Genomic DNA, 27,749 nt, shown 5'->3' on the forward strand with positions numbered 1-27,749 from the left:
CATTTCAATTTTTTTCCATGGAGTGGTTTTGGAGATATAGAGGTGCAACATTTTTCGATTTTTCCAAGATGGCGCCTGTACCATGTGACCAATGACGTGATAATTATCATTAGAACAATTCTACAGGAGCCGCTCATATTCTGAAAATTTCGTTTCAATGGACTAACAGTTGCAGAGGCAATTTTTTTTTCATATTGATCAGATCAAGAGTGTACTTGTCGAATTATGATGTCATAATGGAGGCACCTATGACATCATCATTAACATATCTTATTCCTAATGGGGTGTACTTGACAATGAGCCACGTTTCAATTTTTTCCATGAAGCGGTTTGGGAGATATAGAGGTTTATCGATTTTCCAAGATGGAGTCCGTACCACGTGAAATATGACGTCATAAATATCAGCAAAAACATCTACAGGCAGAGGCGCTCCTACGGTAAAATTTCATGTCAATCGCACCAACGGTTGCCGAGAAAATATTTTTTTATAAATGCAGACGGCACACGTATGGCACACGGAACACATACGGCACACATACACAACCAATTGCTTAAACCCGTTTTTCGCTTTGCGAGCACAGGGTAATAACACAGACAGTGCAATTGTGCTTTGATGACCTCTCTTTATTATGAAACCTTTCACAAATTCAAGTTTCACAAAAAATATAGGCAGGAGTTTTGTTCTGATAAACAATTTTACAACAAGGGTGTTCTTCCCATATCACACATAGCAATGAAACATGGACTAGAGCAAAGATTGAGTAAAAACTGATGTTTAAACTGCCATGGAAAGATGCCATCTGAGCATAAACAAAAAGGGACAAGAAAAACAACAATCAGATAGAAAACAAAATTCCTAAACACTCGTCACAATCAAAAAACTCAAATGGAACTTGGCTGGATACATGGCAAGGACAGAGACAAGAATTACAAACTGGCAACCTAAGGAAGACCCTGAAGGAAGCATGATAAGATCCAAGATCAGATTGAGAGATTAAGTTCTGTTACCATTTGAGTTATTGACATCAAATTTTCAACAATTCTCCATTATGAGAATATGGAGAACCACATTGATAAATTTTACATTTTTTTTATGAGCTGTAATTTTCTTTAAACTGGAGCATTTTGAGGTTAGCATTGCTGTCTTTTTCATTTTGCAGCAATTTGCAGTCATTGTTGTGGACATTCTGGTGACAGCCAGATGTATGGCTTTCATCAGGGGATATGGGGTACTGGCTGGTTGTCAGGGGTTACAGACGGTACTCTGAGGAGTTGTGCTTTCAAGGTAGATGCCCAAAGGGCTATACGCTTTCATGATAACTTTCTCGTTACTGGTTCACTGAATACCTTGCCTTCTGCTGAGGATCGCTTACAAGGGGGGCACGCACAACCCTGTATGGGTAATGCTATGTGAATTTAACAAATTTTATCAGCAAAACTTTTCCCACAGTCAGCGCACTTTTTATGTGAGCACACCAGTGTGTGTTGCACTATGGAAGTTCAAGCTCCATTTGGAAATAAAATCCTTCTCACAAAAAAAACATTTGTCATGACGCTCTAGTTGGTTATTATCTCAAAACGTGGGTTTTAGGAGGTGGGAGGCAGTTCTCCCAGGATTCAACATCTTCACCTCCTTTTTTGGAAAAGGATCATCATTCATGAACCAGTTTGAGAAACTTCATTCTCATAGCTTTGTTCTAAGGGCTCCTTTTAGAATCCATACGGAACGTCTGACAGATTCCACCTGGAGCTTGTTTCTCGAAATATTCCTCAGAATGCTTTTTAAGTACTCAGTTGGGGTTTTCTTGATCATCTGGATCCCTTCCCTGTTGCTCCGGCTATCACAGGTACAATTTCCGGTTTCTACAATTTCGAAATCCACTTCACATCATTTTTCATATCCTGGTATTTCAGATTTCAGCTCTCCTGGATGGATCTTCATATGCAATTTCAAACTGCCATTTTGAGAGAAACCTTTCTCACATATCGAGCATTTGTGCGGTCGCTCTCCTGTATGGATCCTCATTTGTGATTTCAAATGGCTGCTATGAGAGAAACCTTTATCACATATCGAGCATTTGTAAGGTTTTAGGATGACAACATATAATTAAAATGCAGAGAATGAATGGGATGGCAACATACAGAGTAGCCCAGTTTTAGGACAGGCAGAGAAGTTAACTGAGAAGGAAATTGTGGGAGCTATAAAAACAATGAAGAGTAGAAAAGCGGGAGGGCCGACGGGAGTTGTGGGAGATGTGTTGAAGGCAGCGGGAAATTGGGGTGTGACGAGAATGACAGAGATCTGTAAACTGGTGGTGAAATAAGGCCACATTCCAGTGGAATGGGAACTGGGTACCCTCGTCCCTCTAGACAAGGGGAAGGTGACCCTCTGGACTATGGCTCGTATCGAGCAATAAAGTTATTGGAGCATGGAATGAAGGTATTGGAAAGGGTGTTGGAGAGGAGGATAAAGAAGAAAGTGAAGATCGACGAAATGCAGTTTGGATTTATGCCAGGAAGAGGAATGACAGACGTGCTGTTTATTGTAAGGCAGTTGTAGAAGAAGTAAAGGGAGAAGCGGAAGAAGTTGTTTCTTGGGTTTGTTGATCTGGAGAAAATATTCAATAGGGTTCCATGTGAAGTAGTGACATGGGAATTAATGAAGTTTAGAATGGTTGAACAAAGTAGTGATGGCAATGTACGAGAGAGCGCGCACAGCTGGAAGGACGAAGTATGGGAACAGTGGTGAGTTTGATGTGAAGTTGGGAGTGCATTATGGGTCAGTACTAAGTCCACTACTATTTGTAGCTGTGATGGAGCTGCTGGCTCGGAATGTAAAGGAGGATTTACCGTGGGAGTTGTTGTATGCAGATGATCTGGTGTTGATTGCGGAAAGTATGGATGGACTGAAGGAGAAGATGAACAAGTGGAAGGAATGTATGGAGACAAAAGGTCTGAAGGTGAATATCTGAAAAACGAAGGTAATGACAAGTGATAAAGCATGTGGTGAGGTGGAAAAAACTGGGAAGTGGCTGTGTGCTGTGTGCAGGAAGGGTGTCGGAATGAACTCCATTCAATGTACAATGTTCTCATAGTGGGTTCATCAAAAATGTAGTGGTCTGAGAGAGTCATTAAACAGTGTGGCAGCTACATTCAAGTGTAAGGTGTGCACAGGCGGAGCTGCAGATGGCGGAAATGATTAGTTGGATCTTGGAGACGGTGTGAAGCTGGAAGGTGTGAAAACATTTTGCTACCGAGGAGAAATGTTGAATGGAGAAGGTGGATCAGACTCGGCAACGGTTGCTGGAGTGAGATGTGCATGGAAGAAATTTCGGGAACTGAGTGGCGTGCTGACAAGGAGGGGAGTGTCGTTGAAGCTGAAGGGAAAGGTGTATGCTGCATGTGTGAGAAGTGTTATGATTTATGGGAGGGAGACATGGGTAATGAACGTAGAGCAGCAACAAAGGCTGGAAAGGGTGGAAATGCGAAAGGTTTGGTGGATGTGTGGAGTATCATTGAGAGAGAGGAAGACAAATGATGAATTGCTAAAGATGATGGGAATAGAGCCTGTGATGGATGCTGTGAAGAGAATCCGGTTGAGATGGTTTGGTCATGTGTTGAGGAAGGATGAAAGTCATTGGTTGAGAAGAATGATGAAAATGAATGGAGAAGGAAGTAGCGGATGGGAAAGACCGAGAAAGACTTGGCTAAAGGTGGTGGAAGAAGAAATGCAGGCAAGGGGGTTATAACAAGGGGAGATGCAGAAAATAGGGCAAAATGGAGAAGATTGTCATGGGGCCCGCAAGGCTAACCCCCGCTCTCGCAGGGAAAATGGCCTTAAAGTTCCTGTTGTTGTTGTTGTTTTGAGCATTTGTAAGTTTGCTCTCCAGTATGGATCCTCATATGTGATTTCAAATTGCCGCTATGAGAGAAACCTTTATCACATATCGAGCATTTGTATGGTTTCTCCCCTGTATGGATCCTCATATGCAATTTCAAACTGCCTTTCTGAGAGAAACCTTTATCACATATCGAGCATTTGTGCGGTCGCTCTCCAGTATGGATCCTCATATGTAATTTCAAATTGATTTTTTGAGAGAAATCTTTATCACATATCGAGCATTTGTAAGGTCTGGCCCCTGCATGGATCTTCCCATGCAATTTCAAACTGCTTTTTTCAGAGAAACCTTCATCACATATTGAGCACTTGTAAGGTCGCTCTCCTGTATGGATCCTCATATGTAATTTCAAACTGCCTGTTTGAGAGAAACCTTTATCACATATCGAGCATTTGTGTGGTCGTTCTCCTGTATGGATCCTCATATGTAATTTCAAATTACCTTTATGAGAGAAATCTTTATCACATATCGAGCATTTGTGCGGTCGCTCTCCTGTATGGATCCTCATATGTAATTTCAAACTGCCTTTTTGAGAGAAACCTGTGTCACATATCGAGCATTTGTAAGGTCGCTCTCCTGTATGGATCAGCAAATGTGATCTCAAATGGCCTTTTTGAGAGAAACCTTTATCACATTTCGAGCATTTGTGATGTCGCTCTCCTGTATGGTTCATCATATGTAATTTCAAACTGTCTTTTCGAGAGAAACCTTTATCACATATCGAGCATTTGTGCGGTCGCTCTCCTGTATGGATCCTCAAATGTAATTTCAATTTGCTGTTTTGAGAGAAACATTTATCACATATCGAGCATTTGTGCGGTCGCTCTCCTGTATGGGTCCTCAAATGTAATTTCAATTTGCTGTTTTGAGAGAAACCTTTATCACATATCGAGCATTTGTGCGGTCGCTCTCCTGTATGGGTCCTCAAATGTAATTTCAATTTGCTGTTTTGAGAGAAACCTTTATCACATATCGAGCATTTGTGCGGTCGCTCTCCTGTATGGATCCTCATATGTAATTTCAAATTGCCTTTTTGAGAGAAACCCTTATCACATATCGAGCATTTGTAATGTCGCTCTCCTGTATGGTTCATCATATGTAATTTCAATCTGTCTTTTCGAGAGAAACCTTTATCACATATCGAGCATTTGTGTGGTTGCTCTCCTGTATGGATCCTCATATGTAATTTCCAATGGCCTTTTCGAGAGAAACTCTTATCACATATCGAGCATTTGTGGGGTCGATCTCCTGTATAAATCCTCATATGTTTCTTCAAATTGCTTTTTGTCAAGAAACCTTTATCACAGGCAAAGCACTTGTGGGGACGTTTTCCAGTGTGGATCCTCATGTGTATTTTGATGTTACGTATTGAGGCAAAATCCATTCTGCACACATTACACTTATAATGTAGCCGCCTTTCTTCAACCTTTTTGTGTTTGTTTAATTTAACATTAATCTTGGTGTTGCGAGGCCCAGACTTGTATTTTATAGGAAGTGAGTCTTGCTTTCGTGATTGTTTCTTCAAAAAAGGCTTCTTCCTCACTGTCAAACTGCGACTGAACCATATTTGTCCCATATTACTTCTGGATTGTTCTACAGAAAGAAGGAACACAACAATTTTCTTTTTTTGTCAAAATCAAAATGCAAAATATTTAACACTTTTCCGAAAATTCTATATTTTCTCAACACAAAAGATCATATGTATTGTTATGAATTTAGAGGTTGGGGAATATCTAGATCTAGGTAGATCTGTGTCGGTATCATGCTTCGTCTGTCGTGGGTAGCTAGAGCCACCTCAATGTAAATAAGTAAAGGACCTGAAGCCCGGATGTCGGATTAAATGTATCTGTGTCCCCGCCACGAGGGTGCGGGGCAGGTTAAGTAGTTGTAGGGAATATGCGAACTCCATTGTCTGTCGTTCCCTCTGTGAACTGAACATACCTGTGTCCCTTATAGCAATACACCCCATAGACATTAGATAGTCCCTTTGTGCACCACATTGATTAAATCCTCCCCCCCCCCCCCCCTCACAATGACTGACGATAAAACAAACCGCAAAGACAAGCAGGAGGCGGCCACGCAGGACACCACCATAGGGATGGAATATCATACAAGGCAGGCTAAGGCCACGCCCACCGCGTGATGGATGGACACTGCGGGGTTGGTGGGCGGGTCGCACGACTGGTGGGAGGGGACTCGTGAATTGTGGAGAGGCCCAGCTGACGTCAGAGCATGCCGAACAAGAGACTTGGAGCGGCGGACATTTTGTCACTTCGGTCTGGACTTTGGGGGTGAACGTGTGTGTGCCAACATTTTCCTTTCTCGTTCCTGGATCCATCCTGCCCGGACCTCCATCTCGACCTTTCTTCTCGCTTTGGCTTCTGCCTTCCTAGACCTTCCTTCCGCCCTCACCCTGCTCGTTTGGTCCCTTCATGTCCGACTCGCTCGCCACAAACGTTAGGTGCATCGGAGGGCCGTGCCGAACCCAAGGAAAATGTTGCACGGCTGCAGAGGCGGGTTGCATGCCCGTTCCCTTCGCATGGGGATGTGAGGCCTGCCGCGCACCGGCGGACGTGGGCCTAGCAGCATGCGAACGGGGGCGCATTGAGGCCTTTCTTTGTGCCAACCGGAGCCGCGTTGGACGATGGATGTTACACATCCAGAGAAAGATAAGATGCACCACAGAACATAACATGACGATTCTTTTATTTAATTCCATCCCCTGTGCTGTTGTTGAAGTGAGGTGTGCGGGATCCGGATTTAGGACATTTATTTATCTGCGCGTCCATTGTTCTCGGGTTCCGTTCAATAAACGTGTTTTTTTTGTACATTGAATTCGGTTTTCGTTCGATCGATTTAAATTCCTGCAGGTTGAAGACTGCCGGCGAGATCGTGTCAGGTAAATCTCTCCGCTTCTTCCTCTTCCCCCCTTCCTACTGCGCGTGTATGGCAAATCCGCCATTGACCCGCACGCCTCGTTAAGCTCTATTCATCCATGGTGATGCTCGGTCTTAACTGAGCCAAACCACACGACAACTGGTAGTCAGGAGTGGGATTGAACCCTATAGTATTGTTATGAATTAGGGGTGGAGGAATATCTAGATTCAGGTAGATCTGCATAGGTAGGTGTCCGACTGTCGTGATAGGGAACCTCACCTGTAATAAATTCTGTGTTTAGCCGTATGTCGGAATAAGTGCGTCGCTGTGTTCCCGCCATGAGGGGGCGGAGCATGCTAATCCTTACAGGGATTATGGGTAAAATTCCCTTGTGTGTCATTCCCTCTGTGACAAACCGTGTCCCTTATGGCAATACATCCCATAGACTTTAGATAGGTCCATTAGCGCACCACACATTAAATAATTCCCCCACCACAATGACTTTGGAAGAGCCAACAGGCAGCAGTCACTCAGTATGCCACCATGGGCGACAAACATCGTGCCAGGCAGACTGGAGCCATGCCCAGGAGAACGTGTGATTGGTTGGTGTAAGAGTCTGGCCACTGATTGGTGAAAGGAAGGTGGAAGGAGGCGGAACACTGATTGGCCACCGACCGTTGACACCTCAGCCATTCAGTGCAGAAGGCGCAAATCGACGACTTAGAAGCAGGTTGCTGGTTGGAGGACAAGCGCCGGTGACATCAGAAGGTGCGAAAGACCACAAAGAAATGATGCACTGGTTGGGAGAGAGGAGGGCTGGCGTCACACCGCGAGTGACAAAACGACTGGCTCGCCGGCATTTTTCTTTGTGGCTGTCTCTTCGCTGGCTGGGTCTTCGCTTCTCTTCCCTTGGCCTTTTGCTCTTCATTGTCCCTTCGCACTGGGCCTTCTCTTGCTTCGGACCTGGTGGATGAAAGAGCAGTTCAAAAGATGGTGGTGAGAAGGAACGCCGTCGATTCTCTGCCTTGCATTGGTGTGCGAACGACGAATGACGAGCGGGGCCTGCATTGGAGCTCTGACGAGCGGGCATGCCGAGGGCCGCTACGTGCTATGGACCGGGCAGTTCGGGCCAACAGGAGCTGCATCGGACGACGTGCTCGAGCATCGCCCTGACGCTACACTGCCCGGCACAGATAAGCTCACATCCACAAACGTGCACAAAACGGTTTCTTTTATTTAATTCATTCCCCTGTGCTGTTGTTGAAGTGAGGTGTGCGGGATCCCGATTTAGGATTTAGTTTCTTCCGTCGCTTCCATTGTTCTCGGGTTCCACATAATAAATCATTTATTTTTGTACATTTTACCGCCGTGTTTGTTTGAGTTCATTTCCTACAGGATCGGAGCTGCCGGTGAGATCGCTACAGGAAAGAGCTTTCACCGCTTCTTCCTCTTCCTTCTTCCTTCTGTGCTTGCATAGTCAAGTCCACAATTGATCGTCGCCTCTGAGTTAAAGCCCGTTTGGCCATCCGTGATCCCACGGTATTAACTGAGGGCATTCGCGCGACAGTATAATTGGTGTCAAGAGTGAAGAGAATTTTGAGAATTTTTTTTCATAGTCGAGGTGATAAATTGGAATAGTCGATTGGGTTTGCGTGATGCGAAATGCACGCCATTAAATTGAAATCGATTCCCGAGGTAAAATACGCGCAAGAAAGCTACCTCTTCCCCATGGATGGAAGAGGCACGTGATATGGAAGAAGAAAGGGTGGAAGGTGCAGAGAGCCTTGGAAGTGAGTCAGATGTGGATGGGTTGGAGAACAGGGATGGAACTTCCCCTGCTACAGAGATGTCTCCAATGTCTTTCCGGGCCGCAATTGAGCAAATGATGATGGGAATGAAGGTAATGATAAAGAAAATGGATGCTCGGAAGGAGCGTGAGGAACGATGGTTGGTTAAACTGGATGCTCAGAGTGAGCGAATGAGTAACAAAATGAAGGGAATGAGTGAACAGGGGAAGGAAATAGAGGAGAAGCCAAGGGTGGCCGATATTCAATCTGAACAGGGGGAATTGATAAATGGATTGGAAGAGATTGCGGCCCATGCTGATGTGCATGGGGCTCAGGAGCAGGGAATTGCAATTGAAATCAAATTAAAACGGGAGACTCCATGTTTGGAGGTGAATGGGGAGTGCATACAGGTGAATGGGGAATGTGAAAATTTTAATGGGGAATGTGAAAATTTTAATGGGGAATGTGAAAATTTTAATGGGGAATGTGAAAATATTAATGGGGAATGTGAAAATTTTAATGGGGAATGTGAAAATTTTAATGGGGAATGTGAAAATTTTAATGGGGAATGTGAAAATTTTAATGGGGAATGTGAAAATTTGAATGGGGAATGTGAAAATTTGAATGGGGAATGTGAAAATTTGAATGGGGAATGTGAAAATTTGAATGGGGAATGTGAAAATTTGAATGGGGAATGTGAAAATTTGAATGGGGAATGTGAAAATTTGAATGGGGAATGTGAAAATTTGAATGGGGAATGTGAAAATTTTAATGGGGAATGTGAAAATTTTAATGGGAAATGTGAAAATTTGAATGAGGAATGTGAAAATTTGAATGGGGAATGTGAAAATTTTAATGGGGAATTTGAAAATTTTAATGGGGAATGTTTCCCACATGGAGGCCTGGAGGGTTGTTGGGGCCGGGTGGATGCCACAACACTCCAACCTGGGGATGGATTGGAATCCTTGCTGCACAGGTGCAGAGCAAGACGGGGTAACAATAGTGGGGGGAGGGAGGGGTGAGTAATGGAGCCGGACTGGGTATTTATTGGGGAAGGCCTGTGGGGGCCGCACATGATTGATGAGGATGTAAATGATGTGACCCAGCAGCTGAATACCTGGGACAATAGCATGGAGTTTGACCAGGCCCAAAGGAGCTTGGAGGATGGCGTGAGTCGGTTCGAGGTGGAGGTTGAAGGGACCGAGGCAACCCTCACCATGCACAACATTTGGGTAAAAGAGGCTCTGAAATTACATACACAGCAGGGGGAGTGTTTTGGCTCCGAGCTGGATTCGGATGGAGATGAGTCGGGAGATCGAGCCTCAGATGATTTGGTCCCTGTAGGGAATTTGGAACAGCTGCAGGGAGGGGCGGAACAGCTGTAGGGAGGGGCAGAACAACCTGAGGGAGGAGTTGTTACCTGCAACTGCGCTTTGGCACAGGTGGTGAAAATTTTTAAAAGAAAAATGAAAATTACATTTAAATGCGAGTTGGATTTGGAGCAGCCTTGGGGGGAGTTGGTCCCCGGGCTGCGGAATTTGGACGAGGAGAGGTCATTGGGGATGGCCTCGGGGAAAAGTTGCCCCTTTCAAAATTTTGTAACGCCAGCCAGCAGGTACGACTTGGGCCCCACGAGGGGGTCTGGTGTAGTGTGGCATCCCTTGTCCATCGGGGCACCGCCCAAGTGGGTGGCTCAGCTCGATAGGGTCACCGGACCCTGGTGGGGGTTAAGACCTCCCGGGGGGGGGGGGGGGGTCAGAGGTGGTTTCGCAAGCCTGGGATGGCATATATTGAGGACCACTAGTGGGAGGTGTTGTGGATCGTGCCTTGGTGGTGGCGTTGTGGACGGCCAACTTGGGCCTGATGTGGTGACCGCCCGGGCATTGAGCCTGACACCCTCTCGCTGAAACTCTGGGGCAGCCAGCATGTGGTGACCTGCCATGCTGTGCTGGTCTATGGACGTGGGTTGAACTGCATGGACATAGCCTACTGGACAACGATGAGGGCATCTGTGGAACATGATGGTGTGAGAGCGATCTTCCACATATGTTCCGTTATTATTTGTGGACTTTCGGCTTGTGAAGAGAGCCATGGGAGTGTTGAATCGGGAATGTTTAACGTGCCGATCATATGGGCCAAGCTCTGCTGGCATGTGTTTGGAAAAGCATCCTTCTTTGGTGAGATTAGTAAAATGTGAAAAATGTTTGGCATGGGTAATCTGAGGGTTAGATGCAAATTTAAGGGTGAATTTTGTGAAGCTGTGGTGGTCACTGACATCAATGGCACCATTATTGATCCCGGTGTGTTAGACCAAAGTGTTGGAGGCTGTGATAAAATTGATAGATTAGCAAGACACAGCTTACAACTGGCTATGCCGATATTTTGGACACGGTGTTAAGGGGATGGTGTTGGGTATCCTGGGTGTCAACGTGGTGCTATGGGTGTCCGAGGTGTGTGGACCATGTCTTCTGGTGAGTCTCTTGGTGGAGCATGGCTGCCTGCTGGACCTTGGCATGGTCAAGTGTGGGTGGGCACTGGGGGCTGCAGTTGTGTGGACTGGGGGATGAGGGAGGCATAGGTGACGTGAGGGTGGATGCCACGCACTGCGACCGTCTCCCCCAGGGCGGAGGTTGTGAGTGTGGTTGTGTTGTTGGCAGCAGGTACTCGCCACATTGGCCAGCTGGGGCGAGAGCAGCTGTCTTCCTCGCAGGGGGGGGGGGCAAAAGATGGATGGTGGGTCACACCCTTATGGACACTCATGGGCCATGTTGGCGTTTCGAATGCTCAGCTTGTCGCGATGACCCTTGGACGTAGAGGTGCGGAGCTGTCGTGGCCACATGTCGTTGTTTAGAACAGTTCACCATTGGATGCGGATCCACATACCTGGCAGTACAGTGGGGACAAAAGTAAAATTTGGTGGAATTTGATTGACCCGATGATAAATTTGGGGGATTTTTGATTGTGGATGGCACTTATGGACCTGACCAACTGTAAATACCTGCAATTACCTGCACATCAAGGTAGAGGTAAGGCCTTTATGTTTACTGTCCCATGCTTCAGGACTTGCTTATTGAATTGGGGACATGTAATCTGGAGTAGGGGGTGGGTGAGAGTGATGACATGGCCGGTGAGGGAGATGGAATGTGTATCACAGGGTCTTGTGGGTGGCGTTTGTTTATGTGTTGAGGTGATATGTTTTTATGTGGTCGTGAGTTTGGAAATAGAAATATGAGTGACTGTTATAATTGAAATGTGTTGGTTAAATGTGAATGGGATTTTACATGAAGCAGGCCATGGCAACTCTTGTAACATCTTTTTGGTACCATCTTCTCTGAAATATGTGTTGAGAATTGAATGGCAGCAGGGGAGGAAATGTGTTTTGGGAATTTTGTGGGTGGGGAAGGTGTGCGTGTCCGCAGATACAGATCAAGCTCTGAGGAGTGATGACTGTGACCCCCTTCTGCGGCAATTACCCCTGGCAGCCAGTGGTATCTGGAAATTGGAGCCGTCGGTGGAGGGTCTGTTTGGGCACCCTGGGGTAAGAGACTCCCGGCGACCCGTGTGCTGCGCAGAAGCAGGAGGCAACAGAGCCTGGTGTGTGGAGACCCCCACCGGCGGGGTAACGGTGGAAAGGGGCTGTTTAACTTTCACGGGATCAAGAGGTAAAGGGGAGTGGGGGGTGCAATTAATTTGTAAGCCAAGTGACTTGTGTTTGGGACTGCGGGCACCACAGCCTGAAGGGCCTCCACCATCATGATTGTGCGGTACCTCCCCGCTGCCTAGTTGAGAGAAATGCACACATGTGATACGACATCTATGCCATGGTTCTGCAGGGCGGGGGGGGGGGGGTGGGGGAGGGGGGGTGAAATAAGTGCTTGGTAATGATTTAGTGTTGTAGCGATTTTTGGAATGAGAATGAATGGTTATAGGATTTTTGTTGAATGAATGTGGGCGAAATCTACCAAGCAATGTCACTCACCTGTATCACCAGGACAGGGCCCGTGGAAATTTAGGGGTACATTGGGATGGCCCCGCAGGTAATGTTGCATTTTGTGGCATCCACCAGGGGATGATGGAAGTCTGTAGGAAGGGGTTTGTACAAATGTTTTATTTGAGTTTACGAATTTTTGAAGTTTTGGATAAGGTTAAGTTTTGTGGTGAAGTTAGTTTTTGCGTGTTGTTGTTTGTTTCCTCCCTCCGCAGGAACAACAAATTCTAATGATTAAGGGGGATAGCATGTTAAGGAGCATAGGTAGGTAGATTTGGCTTACTTCCCACAGCCCTCCTGCTTTATTTCAGAGGATAATTGAGTCTGAGACGGTAAGTGCTAAGACTGTAGTTGTGGAGTAGTTGTGGAATGGTAGCGCCTGCAGTGTACCTTGCAGGGGCTATGGTTCCAGGGGGGAGGGGGTGGGGGGCACTGCGTTATGAATTTAGGGGTTGGGGAATATCTAGATCTAGGTAGATCTGTGTCGGTATCATGCTTCGTCTGTCGTGGGTAGCTAGAACCACCTCGATGTAAATAAGTAGAGGACCTGTAGCCCGTATGTCGGATTAAGTGTATCTTCGTCCCCGCCACGAGGGAGAGGGGCATGTTAAGTAGTTGTAGGGAATATGCTAACTCCATTGTGTGTCGTTACCTCTGTGAGCATACCTGTGTCCCTTATGGCAATACACCCCATAGACATTAGATAGGCCCTTCGTGCACCACATTGATTAAATTCCCCCATCCCCCCCCCCCCCCCACCCCATACAATGACTGACGATAAAACAAACCGGAAAGACAAGCGATACGCCTAGGTCCCCGGTCGGTGAAGTGATGCGAGTTGACAAAGTGGAAGATGCAGAAAACATGCTATGATATGATATTTCGCTCACAAGGTTCAGACATACATAGCGGCGGCCATCTTGGATTTTGACGTGGCGACCCAATTTACAAAAGCATTCTTCCTTATGCCGAGATAAACCCACACACTTGCTTGTGCCGAAATACACCCACACGCCAGATTAGAAGTTAGTACTTCACTTATTTTTCAAGATATTCATCTCACAAGGTTCAGACATACATGGCGGCGGCCATCTTGGATTTTTACGTGGCAACCCAATTTTCAAAGGCCTTCTTCCTTATGACGACATACACCCACACACCAGATTAGAAGTTGGTACTTTGCTTATTTTTCAAGATATTCATCTCAAGCTTCAGACATACATGGCGGCGGCCATCTTGGATTTTGACGTGGCGACCCAATTTTCAACAGCGTTCTTCCTTATGCCGATATACACCCACACACCAAATTAGAAGTTGGTACTTCGCTTATTTTTCAAGATATTCATCTCACAAGGTTCAGACATACATGGCAGCGGCTATCTTGGATTTTGACGTGGCGACCCAATTTTAAACAGCTTTCTTGCTTGTGCGTAGATACACACACACACCAGATTAGAAGTTGGTAGTTCGCTTATTTTTCAAGATATTTCGCTCACAAGTTTCAGACATATATATGGTGGCGGCCATCTTGGATTTTGACGTGGCGACCCAATTTTCAATAGCTTTCTTCCTTATGCCGAGATACACCCACACACCAAATTAGAAGTTGGGACTTCGCTTATTTTTCAAGATATTATCTCACAAGGTTCAGACATACATGGCGGCGGCCATCTTGGATTTTGACGTGGCGACCCAATTTTAAACAGCGTTCTTGCTTGTGCCTAGGTACACCCACACACCAGAATAGAAGTTGGTACTTCGCTTATTTTTCAAAATATTTCGCTCACAAAGTTCAGACATATACATAGCGGCGGCCATCTTGGATTTTGACGTGGTGACCCAATTTTTAACAGCGTTCTTCCTTGTGCTTAGATACACCCACCCAACAGATTAGAAGTTGGTACTTCGTTTTTTTTTCGAGATATTTCGCTCACAAGTTTCAGACATATATATGGTGGCGGCCATCTTGGATTTTGACATGGCGACCCAATTTTCAATAGCTTTCTTCCTTATGCCGAGATACACCCACACACCAAAGTAGAATTTGGTACTTCGCTTATTTTTCAAGATATGCATCTCACAAGGTTCAGACATACATGGCGGCGGCCATCTTGGATTTTGACGTGGCGACCCAATTTTCAACAGCTTTCTTCCTTATGCCGAGATACACCAACACACCAGATTAGAAGTTGGTACTTCGCTTATGTTTCAAGATATTCAGCTCAAAAGGTTCAGACATACATGGCATCAGACATACATGGCGGCGGCCATCTTGGATTTCGACGTGGGTTGCACCTACACACCAAATTCGGAAGCGGTCCTTCGCTTACGCATGCACGCATGCATGCCCGCCCACACGCACGCACGCCCGCGCGGACGGACGGACGGACTGACACATGGACGGAGGGGAAAACCATAGTCCCCCTTTCGCTCCGCGGTGCGACGGGGGACAACAAGCAGGAGGCGGCCGCCCAGTATGCCACCATGGCAATGGAACATCGTACAAGGCAGGCTAAGGCCACACCCACCGCGCGATGGATGGACAGCGAGGGGTTGGTGGTTGGGTCACACGACTGGTGGGAGGGGACTCGAGAATTGGGGAGAGGCCCGGCTGACGTCAGAGCACGCCGAACAAGAGACTTGGAGCGGCGGACATTTTGTCACTTCAGTCCGGGCTTTGGTGGTGAACGTATGTGTGCCAACATTTTCCCTTCTCGTTCCTGGATCCATTCTGCCCGGACCTCCGTCTCGACCTTTCTTCTCGCTTTGGCTTCTGCCTTCCCAGACCTTCCTTCCTCCCTCGCCCTCCTCGTTTGGTCCCTTCATCTGCGACTCACTCGCCACGAACGTTGGGTGCATCGGAGGGCCGTGTCGAACCCGAGGAGGACGTTGCACAGCTGCGGAGGCGGGTTGCACGCCCGCTCGCTTCGTTTGGGGACGCGAAGCCTGCCGCGCACTGGTGGGCTTGGGCCCAGCAGCGCGCAAACGGGGGTGCATCGAGGCCTTTCTTCACGCCAACCGGAGCCGCGTTGGAAGACGGACGTTACACATCCAGAGACAGATAGGACGCACCACAGAACATAACGCGACGATCCTTTTATTTAATTCCTTCCCCTGTGCTGTTGTGTAAGTGCTGTGTGTGGGATCCCAATTTAGGACATTTATTTATCGACTCGTCCATTGTTCTCGGGTTCCGTTCAATAAACGTTTCTTTTTGTGCATTGAATTAGGTTTTCGTTGGCTCGATTTATTTTCCTGCAGGTTGAAGACTGCCGGCGAGATCGTGTCAGGTAAATCTCGCCGCTTCTTCCTCTCCCCTACCCCTTCCTCCTGCTCGTGTATTGCAAATCCGCCATTGACCCGATGCCTCGTTAAGTTCAATTCATCCGTGGTGACGCTCAGTCTTAACTGAGCCAGACCACACGACAGTATGTTAATTTTTTACATTTCCACTCACCAGTTGCAAAACAGGGAGCACTTCCATTTGTCATGTGAATATCATCTGAACCTTTCTTTGCAGAAGCACATTTTGAATCATCTGTGACAGATAAATCGTTGTTGTGTTGTTTGCCTTCCACATTTACAGGATCGACATCACCTGTGTACAAATCAGCATCAGCCCTTTGCAGGGAAATGGGATTGAGAACCATCTTGAGAGTTCACAGAACATGTTACATCATGGATGTATACTTCACTTTAAAAATAACCATCAGAACAATACCTCTGGGTGCTCACCTGGTAGAATAAAGCAGTATACTTCACTGTCTATAGGTATTTTAAACCGTATCATGGCATTTTTAACCAATTTCAATGGATGCTGGAAGACAGGGCAGCATGTGCAATCATACTAACATAATCACAAGTCTTTAAACAAAGAAAGAAAAAAAACTATTTTTAGGAGCAACCTCCCTCCCTTCCTCCCCCCCCCCGACCCCCACCTCCCCGCCCCCCCCCCATAGACTACCTTTGACCCTGATTTTTAAAATGCCGGGAGAAAACGTTGGTACATAATAGGTGATGAACGGAATGGTGTTGTCAAGTTTCATTGTAATTGGATGTGTAGTTTCTGAGAAGAAAGCAAATACCTATTTTGGAGGGCAGCCCCTGCCCCCCCTCCCCCATAGAACCCCAAAGGGGCAGATTTTTTTTTAACATGGTGAACAAACTTTGGTACAGCACGGGTGGTGAAGGTTGTGGTCAAGTGTCATCAAAATTGTGTGTGTAGTTTCAGAGAAGAAAGCATATATCTATTTTGGGGGGTCAAACTGGGACCCAAATGCCCCCCACCCCCTGTTGAGTCCCTTAGACTTCGATTTTCTTCGTGCTGTGAATAAACATTGGTACATCCCAAGTGATGAAGGTTGTGGTCAAGTTTCATCGAAATAGTGTGTGTAATTTCAGAGGAAAAGCCAATTCCTATTTTGGGGAGGGTGTGTGGGGGGGGGGGGGGGAAGAGGTCAAACTGGATCCAATTTGATCCCCGGTAGACCCCCTTAGACACCGACTTTCTTTAATGCCATCAACAAACTGTAGTCATAACCTAACAAATATAATTTGTGCCAAGTTTGGTCACAATCCCATCAGCGGTTGCGGAGAAGAAGTTGCAAGTGTTTTCGGAGTGATGGACGGATGGATTGACTGGCGACGCAAGTAGTGTAATAATGTTGCTTCTGGGACACCTCCGTTTAACATGGGAAATCCCTATCTAATGTCATTTACCCCCTTGTCTTTTTCAAAAATCATAAACACCTCTATTTCTCCCACCCTCATCTTTATGAACCTTTTGTCTGTAGTACCTATCCTTAATGTTGTTCATTAGACCACTCAAACACTACAAATATTTGTTTTCTCTTATAGACCTATCATCCTTCTTCTACATATCATCTGGCAGATTAATCTTTGACCCACTCAAACATTGACCCATTCACTTCCATATTAATTCTTTCCCTCCCTCATTGCCCCTAAACACCTATATTTCTCTCACCCTGTTCTTTACGAACCTTCTAACCTTTTGACATGTTATCCTTATTCATTAGACCACTTAAACACCTGTGATCCTTCTGACCTCATGGACCTTTTAACCTTTTACTCTTAATATCATCTGGTGAATATAACCCACTCAAACAACGACCCTACAAATATTTGTTTATGCGTGGGAAATAATTTAATTCTCCTACAACTCTCTTCACCATCTAATATATTAACAAAAAATATGTTTGAGTTTGGTTCTTTATTAAGATATTTTAACTGAGCTAAGATAAAATGGTAAACCTCCCTCAATGTTCTTGTTTGAGCGCCTCCAGTGCCACATACCATTTTTTTGGTAAGCTCCGCCCACTTTTTGGTAAACCACGCCCATTTTTACTAAGCCCCGCCCACTTTTTGTTAAGCCACGCCCAGTTTTTACTAAGCCCCGCCCACTTTTGCTAAGCTCCTCCCACTTTTGCTAAGTCCCACCCACTTTATAAACTCTTCAGCATTGTATCATTTCCAGGTAATACATTACATCATTTTCAGGGAATTTCCATCACATCATTTCCAGTTAAGACACGCCCAGGGAATTTCCACAGGAAGACACACCCAGTCCTTATAAAAGGCACCGACCACACAGGCTTTTTCAAACACGCTTTCTGCTTCACTTGAGAATGGACTACTATGCCGAAATGGAATGGGATAACTTTGCTATTCCATGGAGTCCTACTACCTGTGTAGAACTCAACCTTCAGATTGATGAACTGGACTCGAACCTCTTATCAATGGAGGTAAGTTTGTTTATTTATTTATTTATTTATTTAATTTTTTTTTTTTTTTTTTTAAGATGAGACTCGTGTAAGAGTTAACAAAGTTTATTTTAATATTCATAGAGCTTGATTTATACAAATAAAAAATATTGTATTAAATTAATACATTGTTATTTTCTTTCACAGGAAATTGTATCTGAGATACGAAATGAAAATTCTGCTTTTAACACAACTTGGGATGAAGTTATTTTTTTGTTTGAAGACATTTTGAACAACCAAGACCCCCAGAACGAGTTCTACCTTGATGACCCAGCCAAAGAGTTATACCTTGGAGATCCACAAAATCCTGAAAAAGAGTTTTACCATGATGATACTTGTTGTGAGTTATCAAAACAAAACCCACTGAACAAGTTCTACCTTGATGAGCCAGAATACAAGTCATACATTGGAGACCCACAAATTTCTGAAAATTGGGAAAGGAGAGTTCTCCCTGATGGTCCGCAGTTATACTATGTGAGACACATCATAGAAACCCTAAAAAATTGGGCAAGGAGAGTTCTCCCTGATGGTCCGCAGTTATACTATGTGAGACACATCATAGAAACCCTAAAAAATTGGGCAAGGAGAGTTCTCCCTGATGGTCCGCAGTTATACTATGTGAGACACATCATAGAAACCCTAAAAAATTGGACAAGGAGAGTTCTCCCTGATGGTCCGCAGTTATACTATGTGAGACACATCATAGAAACCCTAAAAAATTGTGAAATGGGAATTCTCCCTGATGGTCCGCAGTTATACTATGTGAGACACATCATAGAAACCCTAAAAAATTGGGAAAGGGAAGTTTTCCCTGATGGTCCGCAGTTATACTATGTGAGACTTATCACGGAAACCCCCAATATTTCTGAAAATTGTGGTTTTACCTTGGGGACTTGGAAAGATGGTTATATTTTTGGAGACTCGGAATGGGGGTTTTGTTTTGATGACTCGGAATGTGATACCTATCTTGGAGGCTCAACAGGAATGTGGTTATACCTTGGGAACTTGGAAAGTTGGTTTTATTTTGGAGACTCTACCTGTGGGGTTCCTCTTGGAGACTCTTTGGATTCTAAAGCAATGAACAATGTTCTTTATTTAATGACGCTTGATTTAAGCAATATCAAGAAAGTTCGAGGAAGAAAATGCTGGAAAATTCTTTCTTCCCATTTCTACTTCTTCAAACTTAAAAGCCTTGAAAGACAGAATTGGAGGAAGAGGAAAAAAAAAAAAAGAAATACGTATTTAAAAAAGAAGAAAAGAAAGATTATGTTAGGGTTTGGGTGGGATTTTGAATGTGAGGGTTAGGGATGGGGTTGGGTTAGGGTTGGGATTTTGAATGTGAGGGTTAGGGTTGGGGTTGGGTTAGGGATGGGGTTGGGTTAGGGATGGGGTTGGGTTAGGGATGGGTTGGGTTAGGGTTGGGATTTTGAATGTGAGGGTTAGGGTTGGGGTTGGGTTAGGGATGGGATTGGGTTAGGGTTGGGATTTTGAATGTGAGGGTTAGGGATGGGTTGGGTTAGGGATGGGGTTGGGTTAGGGATGGGGTTGGGTTAGGGTTGGGGTTGGGTTAGGGATGGGGTTGGGTTAGGGATGGGGTTGGGTTAGGGATGGGGTTGGGTTAGGGATGGGGTTGGGTTAGGGATGGGGTTGGGTTAGGGATGGGTTGGGTTAGGGATGGGTTTGGGTTAGGGATGGGGTTGGGTTAGGGCTTGGGTTGGGTTAGGGTTTGTATATTATTATGACTCACTCGCACATACACACACACACAAAAGTTAAGCCCCAACTAAAAAGTTGTGGGATTCTGTGTTTGGGGTTCACAGATTTAAAAACGTATCCCCATTATACACACACAAAAGTTAAGCCCCAACTAAAAAGTTGTGGGATTCTGTGTTTGGGGTTCACAGATTTAAAAACGTATCCCCATTATACACACACAAAAGTTAAGCCCCAACTAAAAAGTTGTGGGATTCTGTGTTTGGGGTTCACAGATTTAAAAACGTATCCCCATTATACACACACAAAAGTTAAGCCCCAACTAAAAAGTTGTGGGATTCTGTGTTTGGGGTTCACAGATTTAAAAACGTATCCCCATTATACACACACAAAAGTTAAGCCCCAACTAAAAAGTTGTGGGATTCTGTGTTTGGGGTTCACAGATTTAAAAACGTATCCCCATTATACACACACAAAAGTTAAGCCCCAACTAAAAAGTTGTGGGATTCTGTGTTTGGGGTTCACAGATTTAAAAACGTATCCCCATTACATTTTATTTATTTATTTATTATTTTCAAGGGTATTATCTGCTTACTTGTGTTTTTTGTAATTCTTGTGAGTAAAATGAACCCAAGATTTCTTCTCCATTTAAATCATATAATTTGTAGGTCCAAGGGACTGTATCCATTACATCAATGATTTTAAATAATTCACGAGTCCATTTTTGTGTATAACCTTTCTCAAAATGACTTTTCCATTTGTATATTCTTACAATATCACCAACTTTAAACTTGGGCTTTCTCAAATTAATCTCCTTTTCATATTCTAATTTTGTAAATGTTTCTGATGGTTTTGATTGTGTTGATGAATGAACTGTATTATTGTAATTATCTACAATATCCTGAATTAAATACACCCATTTTTGAGAACCGAGTTGTGTGAATTTTTTATATAATTTCTCTTTTAAAGTACGATTAAAACGCTCAATAACAACTGCCTTTCCTTCATTAAAGGTGCTGTATAATTTAATACCCTTCCCCTTAAGAAATTTCATGAATATTTTGTTATAGAACTCTGTTCCCTCATCAGTCCATAACTTCTTTGGTTTCCTTTTATCCCGATCAAATATTAGCTTAAAGGCTAACATTAAAGTATCACCCCTTTTATTTTTTAAAGGGACAACCCAGGCAAATCTACTCCTCAAATCAATAACGGTTAAAGCATACCTGTATCCCCTGTCATTATTCAATTCAATTAAATCAGCGGACCATATGTGGTCAGTGTATTTAGAATAAACCTTCCTTCTTTTAAACTTTGTGATTATAGGTTTGTGTAATTCTTCAGCCAAAAGCTCCTCAGTCTTGATGGCATCATTAGAGCCTAATAGTTTTTTGAGGAATAACCAAGACCAAGTTTCAATTTAGCATTTATCAAATTTCTCACAATAAACCTATCAACTTTCTCTCTCAACGTTGGATTTTGTATCAAAGACAAATTATACAACATTTCGCTGTCGGCTTTATGTTTTTCAGTCAACGTAGTGGTTTTCCCATAAGCAATATCATGCTTCATACACACTTCGTCAACCCTATTTGTAGGTTTAGACCAAGGTTTAGGATTGTCAGCCTCATCTAATCTTTTATCCAAGTTTGTTCCTGGACCACAGAAAGAATACCCTGGAAGGTGTAATTCCCCTGGAATTCCAGTTGTTGTAAATTTACTTCCTGACAGAAACTTTTGTATGTCTCCTCCTCTTTTAGGAGAGATGAATTGGCACTTTTTAGAGCCACATACTTGACATATTCCTTTTTGATAAACTCTATTATTTTTAGCTTTAACATAAGAGATATTTTTAGATTTAGTTTTCTTTTTACATTTGAGACAATAACTCATATTTATTTATCAGAAAAATTCCGACAGAGTATCAAAACCTTTTTGGTTTTCAACATATACATTTCAATCTTTATTTTTAAAACATAAAGAATCCTAAGGAATGCCTTCACTCTCTCCTCCATTTATTTACAAATAAAAACTAACTAAAGTCAATGACACCAACATCATCAATCACATAATCTTTTCCTTCTTCTTCTTCTTCTTCTTCACCACTTTCTCGTTTAAATCTCCTCCCTGAAATTGAAGACATTGACGTTCTTATTTTTGAAACCATTATCTTCATAAGAGTTGTTAATTCTTTAATTTCCTCTTCGGTGCGTTGAGATTGATTTATTTGCTTTAATACACTCAATCTTTTATGAATCTCAGTGATTTCCATCTTTTTATATTTTTCCTCCCTCTCTCTTTGCTCCCTCTCCTCCTCCTCCATTTTCTCCCTCTCCTCCTTCTCCTTTTTCTCCCTTTTCTCCCTTTCCTCCTTCTCCCTTTTCTCCCTTTCCTCCTTCTCCTTTTTCTCCCTCTCCTCCTTCTCCTCCTTTTTCTCCCTCTCCTCCTTCTCCTCCCTCTCCCTTTCCTCCTTCTCCTTTTTCTCTCTTTCCTCCTTCTCTTCTTCAACTCCTTCCTCATCCCTTGCTACCCTTGAGTTTGAACCCCAAAGAATATTATACATATACTCATCTGGATTTTGAGATATTCTTGTATCTATAATTATTTTTCTCATAATAGGATACCAATAAGATTTGTTGACGATTTCTAAAAGAGTTTTATATTTCATAACTTTGAGAAGTTCATTTTTATTTAATATTTTAAACAAGTCTCTATTTGTGGGTTTAACAATATCAGTATAAGGCCAGTTTTTTATGACAAAATTCCCATGTATATGCTCCAAATCATAAGGTATGTAATACCGAGCACCCTTTTCTTGTAGGTATCCTTGAATACAAAAATTATAATTCTCTTGTAGTCTTCTTCCTGCCATTTATGTATCAGAAATATATGTGAGATTAATATTATGACAGGTAATACCACCCCATCTTCCCACTACCAAATCGGTTTGTATTCCTCGGCTTTCTATCCTTATCTCATTACCTTCCTTCTTTGTCATGCGAACCATCGCTATACTATCATATATTTTTATTTTCTTAAAATCACGTATTTGTTGTTTACTAATTGTACTTCCACATAAATCCTTATCTTCACCAAGTGGATAATATTCTTCTTTACGAGACTGATTTAAATCATGTAGGTCTTCTATGTTTATTGAAAAAGACCAATTATACCCTAAATCAGGCATATCATACCCCCATTTATTAATTCGCATATTAACTAAATGTCCTTCTTTATAAAATTTAATTGTAAGCAGGTAGTTAAATTCAATGAGGAAAGGTGTATGGTCAGTATAACCAGGTGTTGTGGTTGTAAATTTTACTTGTTTCACAAAACGTGCTGTTTTCTTTAAAGATATATATTGTGATAAATCACTGAATCTAATCAAGTCATTCGCATCTGTAGGGTTTGGATAATTGATTAATTTATAAGTATTCTTCATATTAATATTTTTACTTACACTATATTTTTGTCGTTCAGCCTGTGCCTTTGTATAATAATTTGATAAATCAATATCCTGAGAGGATTTTCCAAAGATAGAACCATCTTTTCCAACATAGGTCATTTATATTAGATAAAAAATGATATCATAAAAATTTTCATTATTGTTGAGTTGAAATAATACATATAAACATAATTGGCCACAACATTTAGAATTAATTTCTTGAACTTGGAATGTTTGATAAACACCATTCTGTAAGAATTGTATTACTTCAACAGGTGGTGGCATACCATAACTATCAAAATAATATTTATCCTGACTATTATGAATACAAACCCAATGAGAACCATTCTGTGTGTCTAAATTCATAATAATATTCTTTGTATTCTTATTTATATGTGTTAATTCATCTCTCATACAAATAACCACATTATCAATTTTTAGTGTTTTACAATACTTAGCTAGTTCTATATTTGACGTTGTATTCTTTCCAAATTGTTTAAACCATTTATCCATTTATTTATGAGAAAGATACAATCCATTACCCCGTTTAGTTAGTTTAACACCCGCTTGAGCGATAGAGGAAAGCATATCTCCAACCAACAATCTAGCTTTATCAGGTAGACTTTCAAGTTTTTGAGCAAAATCTACAATTACACCACTTCCACTAATTTGTTTCTCCAACTCCTTGTTATGTCTTTCCAATTCTTTTTGAGCTTTTAGTTGTGCCTTCCTTTCGTTAGCAGTTTTTACCGCTGCTGAAATACCACCAGTCAATGCTCCCGCCGCACTTAAACCAGCAAATAAAGGAATTAGAAACGGGAGAAATCCTCCTCTTGACTCGTCTATTGAATATTTCTTTAACATAGGTTTCGTCATTTTAATTTTAAGTGATCCAACATCATTTAGTGTTTTTACTTGTGTGTGTGTGAGTAAAACATCAATTCTTACAGCTCCTTTTCTTTGAATTGTATTAACATTAATAATACAAGGCTTTTGATTTTGAATACAAGATGTTAATTTATTAAGATTGATTTGATTAACATATACCCCAACCATTTATTTATGAGAAAAAACCTATGTGATATTAATCATAACACCATTATCTGTATTAATCTGTAATTCTGTTTCCTCCAAAAGCAAACAATATGCATTAACCTCTTCACTCTCCCCTCTTTCAATGTATAGAGAAGTATCCACTCGATTAGACTTTATAGTTTCCTTTTGAGAACTCAGGTCAATTGCGTAGATTGTATAAAGTTTTTGAAACGCAACCATATCCAAAATAGGATCATTATTACCATTACTTTCACACACCTTTTGGTAGGACTTGTAGGCTTCCGCATAATCATTTTTTTCCCAATCAATTTCCAATCTATCTCGCGGATAAAATGTGCCATCAAGAGAAACCCGAAGTTGTTTCACCTTTGCATTATCACTCAGGGCATTATTCTTATTAGTACCGTCCTCTCCATCTGGTTTTTTAAAAATGAGCCAGAGGTATCGTGGCTTTCCTTGAAGAACACCTAAATTCCAAGTGTAGGTAGTGTGTTCCAGTTTAACGTGTTGACATCTTCTTTTAAGGTATGATACATTTAGCGGTTTCTTTGAGTTAAGTCTTCTATTTAACATCTCTTCCGTTTTAAGATTAGGAGTATATTCACTGATATACCAACACAAATCATTAATAACAAATTTATTATTTTCTCCAAAAGCATTTTCATCCCCAAAAAGCAATCTATTTACATTATCATTCCTTTGTAGTTGAAATCTAATTTTAAGCCCATACAAAACTTTATCATAATCACAAAATCCAAATATACCTTTCAGAGGTACTGCTACGGTAAAACTATTCTCAGCTTTTGCGTCATCATTATACATTGACTTCCTTTGACTATAACCAGGGTCTGCGTTTGTACCCGTTGACATATCAGGAATAAAACCCTCAACAGCTCCCTTACCCATTCTATCACTAAACGAATATAGTGTAAATTTCATCATTTCAGATGTAGCAGAGACATAATCAACCGCTTCAACCTCTTGTGTTCCAATATACAGGCGGACACTGTCAAACATTTTCCAGAAGAAATCATTTACGAGTGTAGCATTAGTATTATTCGCAGCCTTAGTGAATTTAAATTTACACAGCAAGAAACTATCAGCTATATTCAAGTAAGTTTGTTGATTATTTATTTCAAAACTTTTTGTTCCGTTTGAATTCCAGTCTGTTCCTGTTATAGCATTTACCTTAAAATAGTCTTCCTTTTTAGTGGAGTTTGAAATGATAATCGTATCATCCAAATCATAGATACTATCAATCGCTTCCATACTTGTATTTATATAGCATTAAAATTGTTGAAACCCTGACCCAAGTATTTTAATGATTTTTTGTCGTTCTTGTGAAGATAGTTGAGTTTTACCTTTTTTTATTTCTTTGATTGCTTGTAATTTATGAGACTCCTTTTGAGCATCTTTTATACTCTTTATAGCACCCGCAACGGAGCCCACGGCAGAAGCAGTTGAACCAATTAGGTCTTTATGTTTAAGGATGGTTGAACCAATACCCATTAGAGTATCAATTATCCCATCTCCTTTATTTCGAAATTGATGACCTACACCTCGTTGTCTCTTAGGTTTATAGTATCCTCTACCCACATACCTTGTATAGTCTGGTGAAAGGAACATGCCCTCCCCTGTAATTATTTTATATTTTCCCAACTCGTGTTTTCTCACAATAACCATTATTTATTTATTGAAAAACTTCACGTAGGTGAATTCTGATGGATATAATTTCATCATTAAAGGATATCATACGATTATCTTGGTCGGTTATCCTAAAATTTACTCTGTATATGGTTTTTCCTGACACAGGTAAATAGACAAGATTTTTTGGTTCCATATTAAATTTATAACCAATCGGGGTTGAGTATGCACTGAATGAAAATATTGTATTTGTTCTTATTCCATCATTATAAGCACCATCAATCAAATCACAATGAATTAATACTGAATTTATACCGGAGGATATTTGGATAACATTATCACTGTAAAACGTCCCGTTATTTTCAATCTTTTTTGAAGAGAAACCCAATAGCTCTCTAAACGAATTTTCAATCGTGAAATCAACTTTATAATTATTTTTAAGTTTAATAGTTGATTTTGAAGTGTGTTTTTGAATATCTATTACAATATTTTTTGGTTCATCACCTTTTTCTTTCATAAGGCGAGAGACTTCTGAAGATATTTGAGAAATCTCGTAAGCTCCAGGTGAAACGGTTATAGTTTTATATCCACTTCCTGGATTATAACTAAACTTGTTGTTTTTCTCTGTGATATTAAAAAGGGTATTGTAAGTTTCCATTGACAACAAAGATGCCTCATATGAGGTAAGGGGGTCAAGTTGTAGTGGGTAAGGGAATGAAGCTGTGTAATCGCTCGTTGTGAAATTAAAACTAAGAATTGTGCTTCTCATCTTATTTAATATCTAATAAAATATCTTTGTATTGACATTTATTAATTATTTTCATGTTCATCAACTGATCTAAAATGGCTGAGGATTCATTAAAACAATTGTTGTTTCCAGCCTTCTTACTACCTAACAACAATAATAGCCTATTAACTAATTGTGATGGGTCATTTGGAAGAAAACTAACACCCGAACCAAGCTTACTTAAAGCATCAATAATATGTTTCTCCTTCTCATTCTTCTTACTTTTACCAGCAACAGAAACTCCATAATCAAGTGCATTTAGCAACTCAATATATACCCTATCTTCCTCTCTTTCCATATCAAGTGGTTCCTCAAAATATTTTGAACCGCTGAATCCGGGGTTTGTTAGAAGAAACATTAATCTTGGAGTTAATTTAACATTTGGTTGAGTAGAACTCAAGAACATCAATTCATCATTAAATATCAATACCTTTTCTTCCACAAGATGAAACACTGCTGGTTCTTCTGTTGGAATGAGACCTGCTCTGGTTTTTGAACCCGCCGAATATTCATTGTTTTGAAGAGCTTCCACAACATAATTAGGGGGTTGATTTACCTCCTCAAGTTTCCGAAATAATCCCTCGTCATCATATTCTAATTCACCAAGTTCTTGTTTTGTTATCTGACTAAAATCTTTGAGCATTTGAAGTTTTTTCGGAGTAAATTCTACCGTGGGAACTGTAGGGTGTTGAGTTTTCAAAAGTGGTTTAAAGAATTTCTCTTGTTTTCTTTCAAAGGCTTCTTCACCAGTTAGTTTCTGTCTCCGTTTCTTC

General features: G+C 42.0%; 1 protein-coding gene across 2 annotated transcripts in view; it reads right to left on the minus strand.

Moving 5' to 3' along the window:
• Positions 1-603: 603 nt before the first annotated feature.
• Positions 604-27,749, minus strand: part of LOC137418014 (uncharacterized) — a 67,007-nt gene continuing 39,861 nt past the window's right edge. For both annotated transcript variants that reach the window (XM_078770743.1, XM_068103986.2), the window contains 2 exons: positions 16,009-16,149; positions 604-5,492 (listed from right to left, as the gene is read on the minus strand). In XM_078770743.1, the coding sequence (XP_078626869.1) occupies positions 3,838-5,492; positions 16,009-16,149 (1,796 nt within the window). In that variant the 3' untranslated portion in view covers positions 604-3,837. The remainder of the gene's footprint in view (positions 5,493-16,008; positions 16,150-27,749) is intronic.

This window comes from Myxine glutinosa, chromosome 1 (assembly GCF_964187855.1).
Source record: "Myxine glutinosa chromosome 1, kmMyxGlut1.1, whole genome shotgun sequence".
NCBI lineage: Eukaryota > Metazoa > Chordata > Myxini > Myxiniformes > Myxinidae > Myxine > Myxine glutinosa.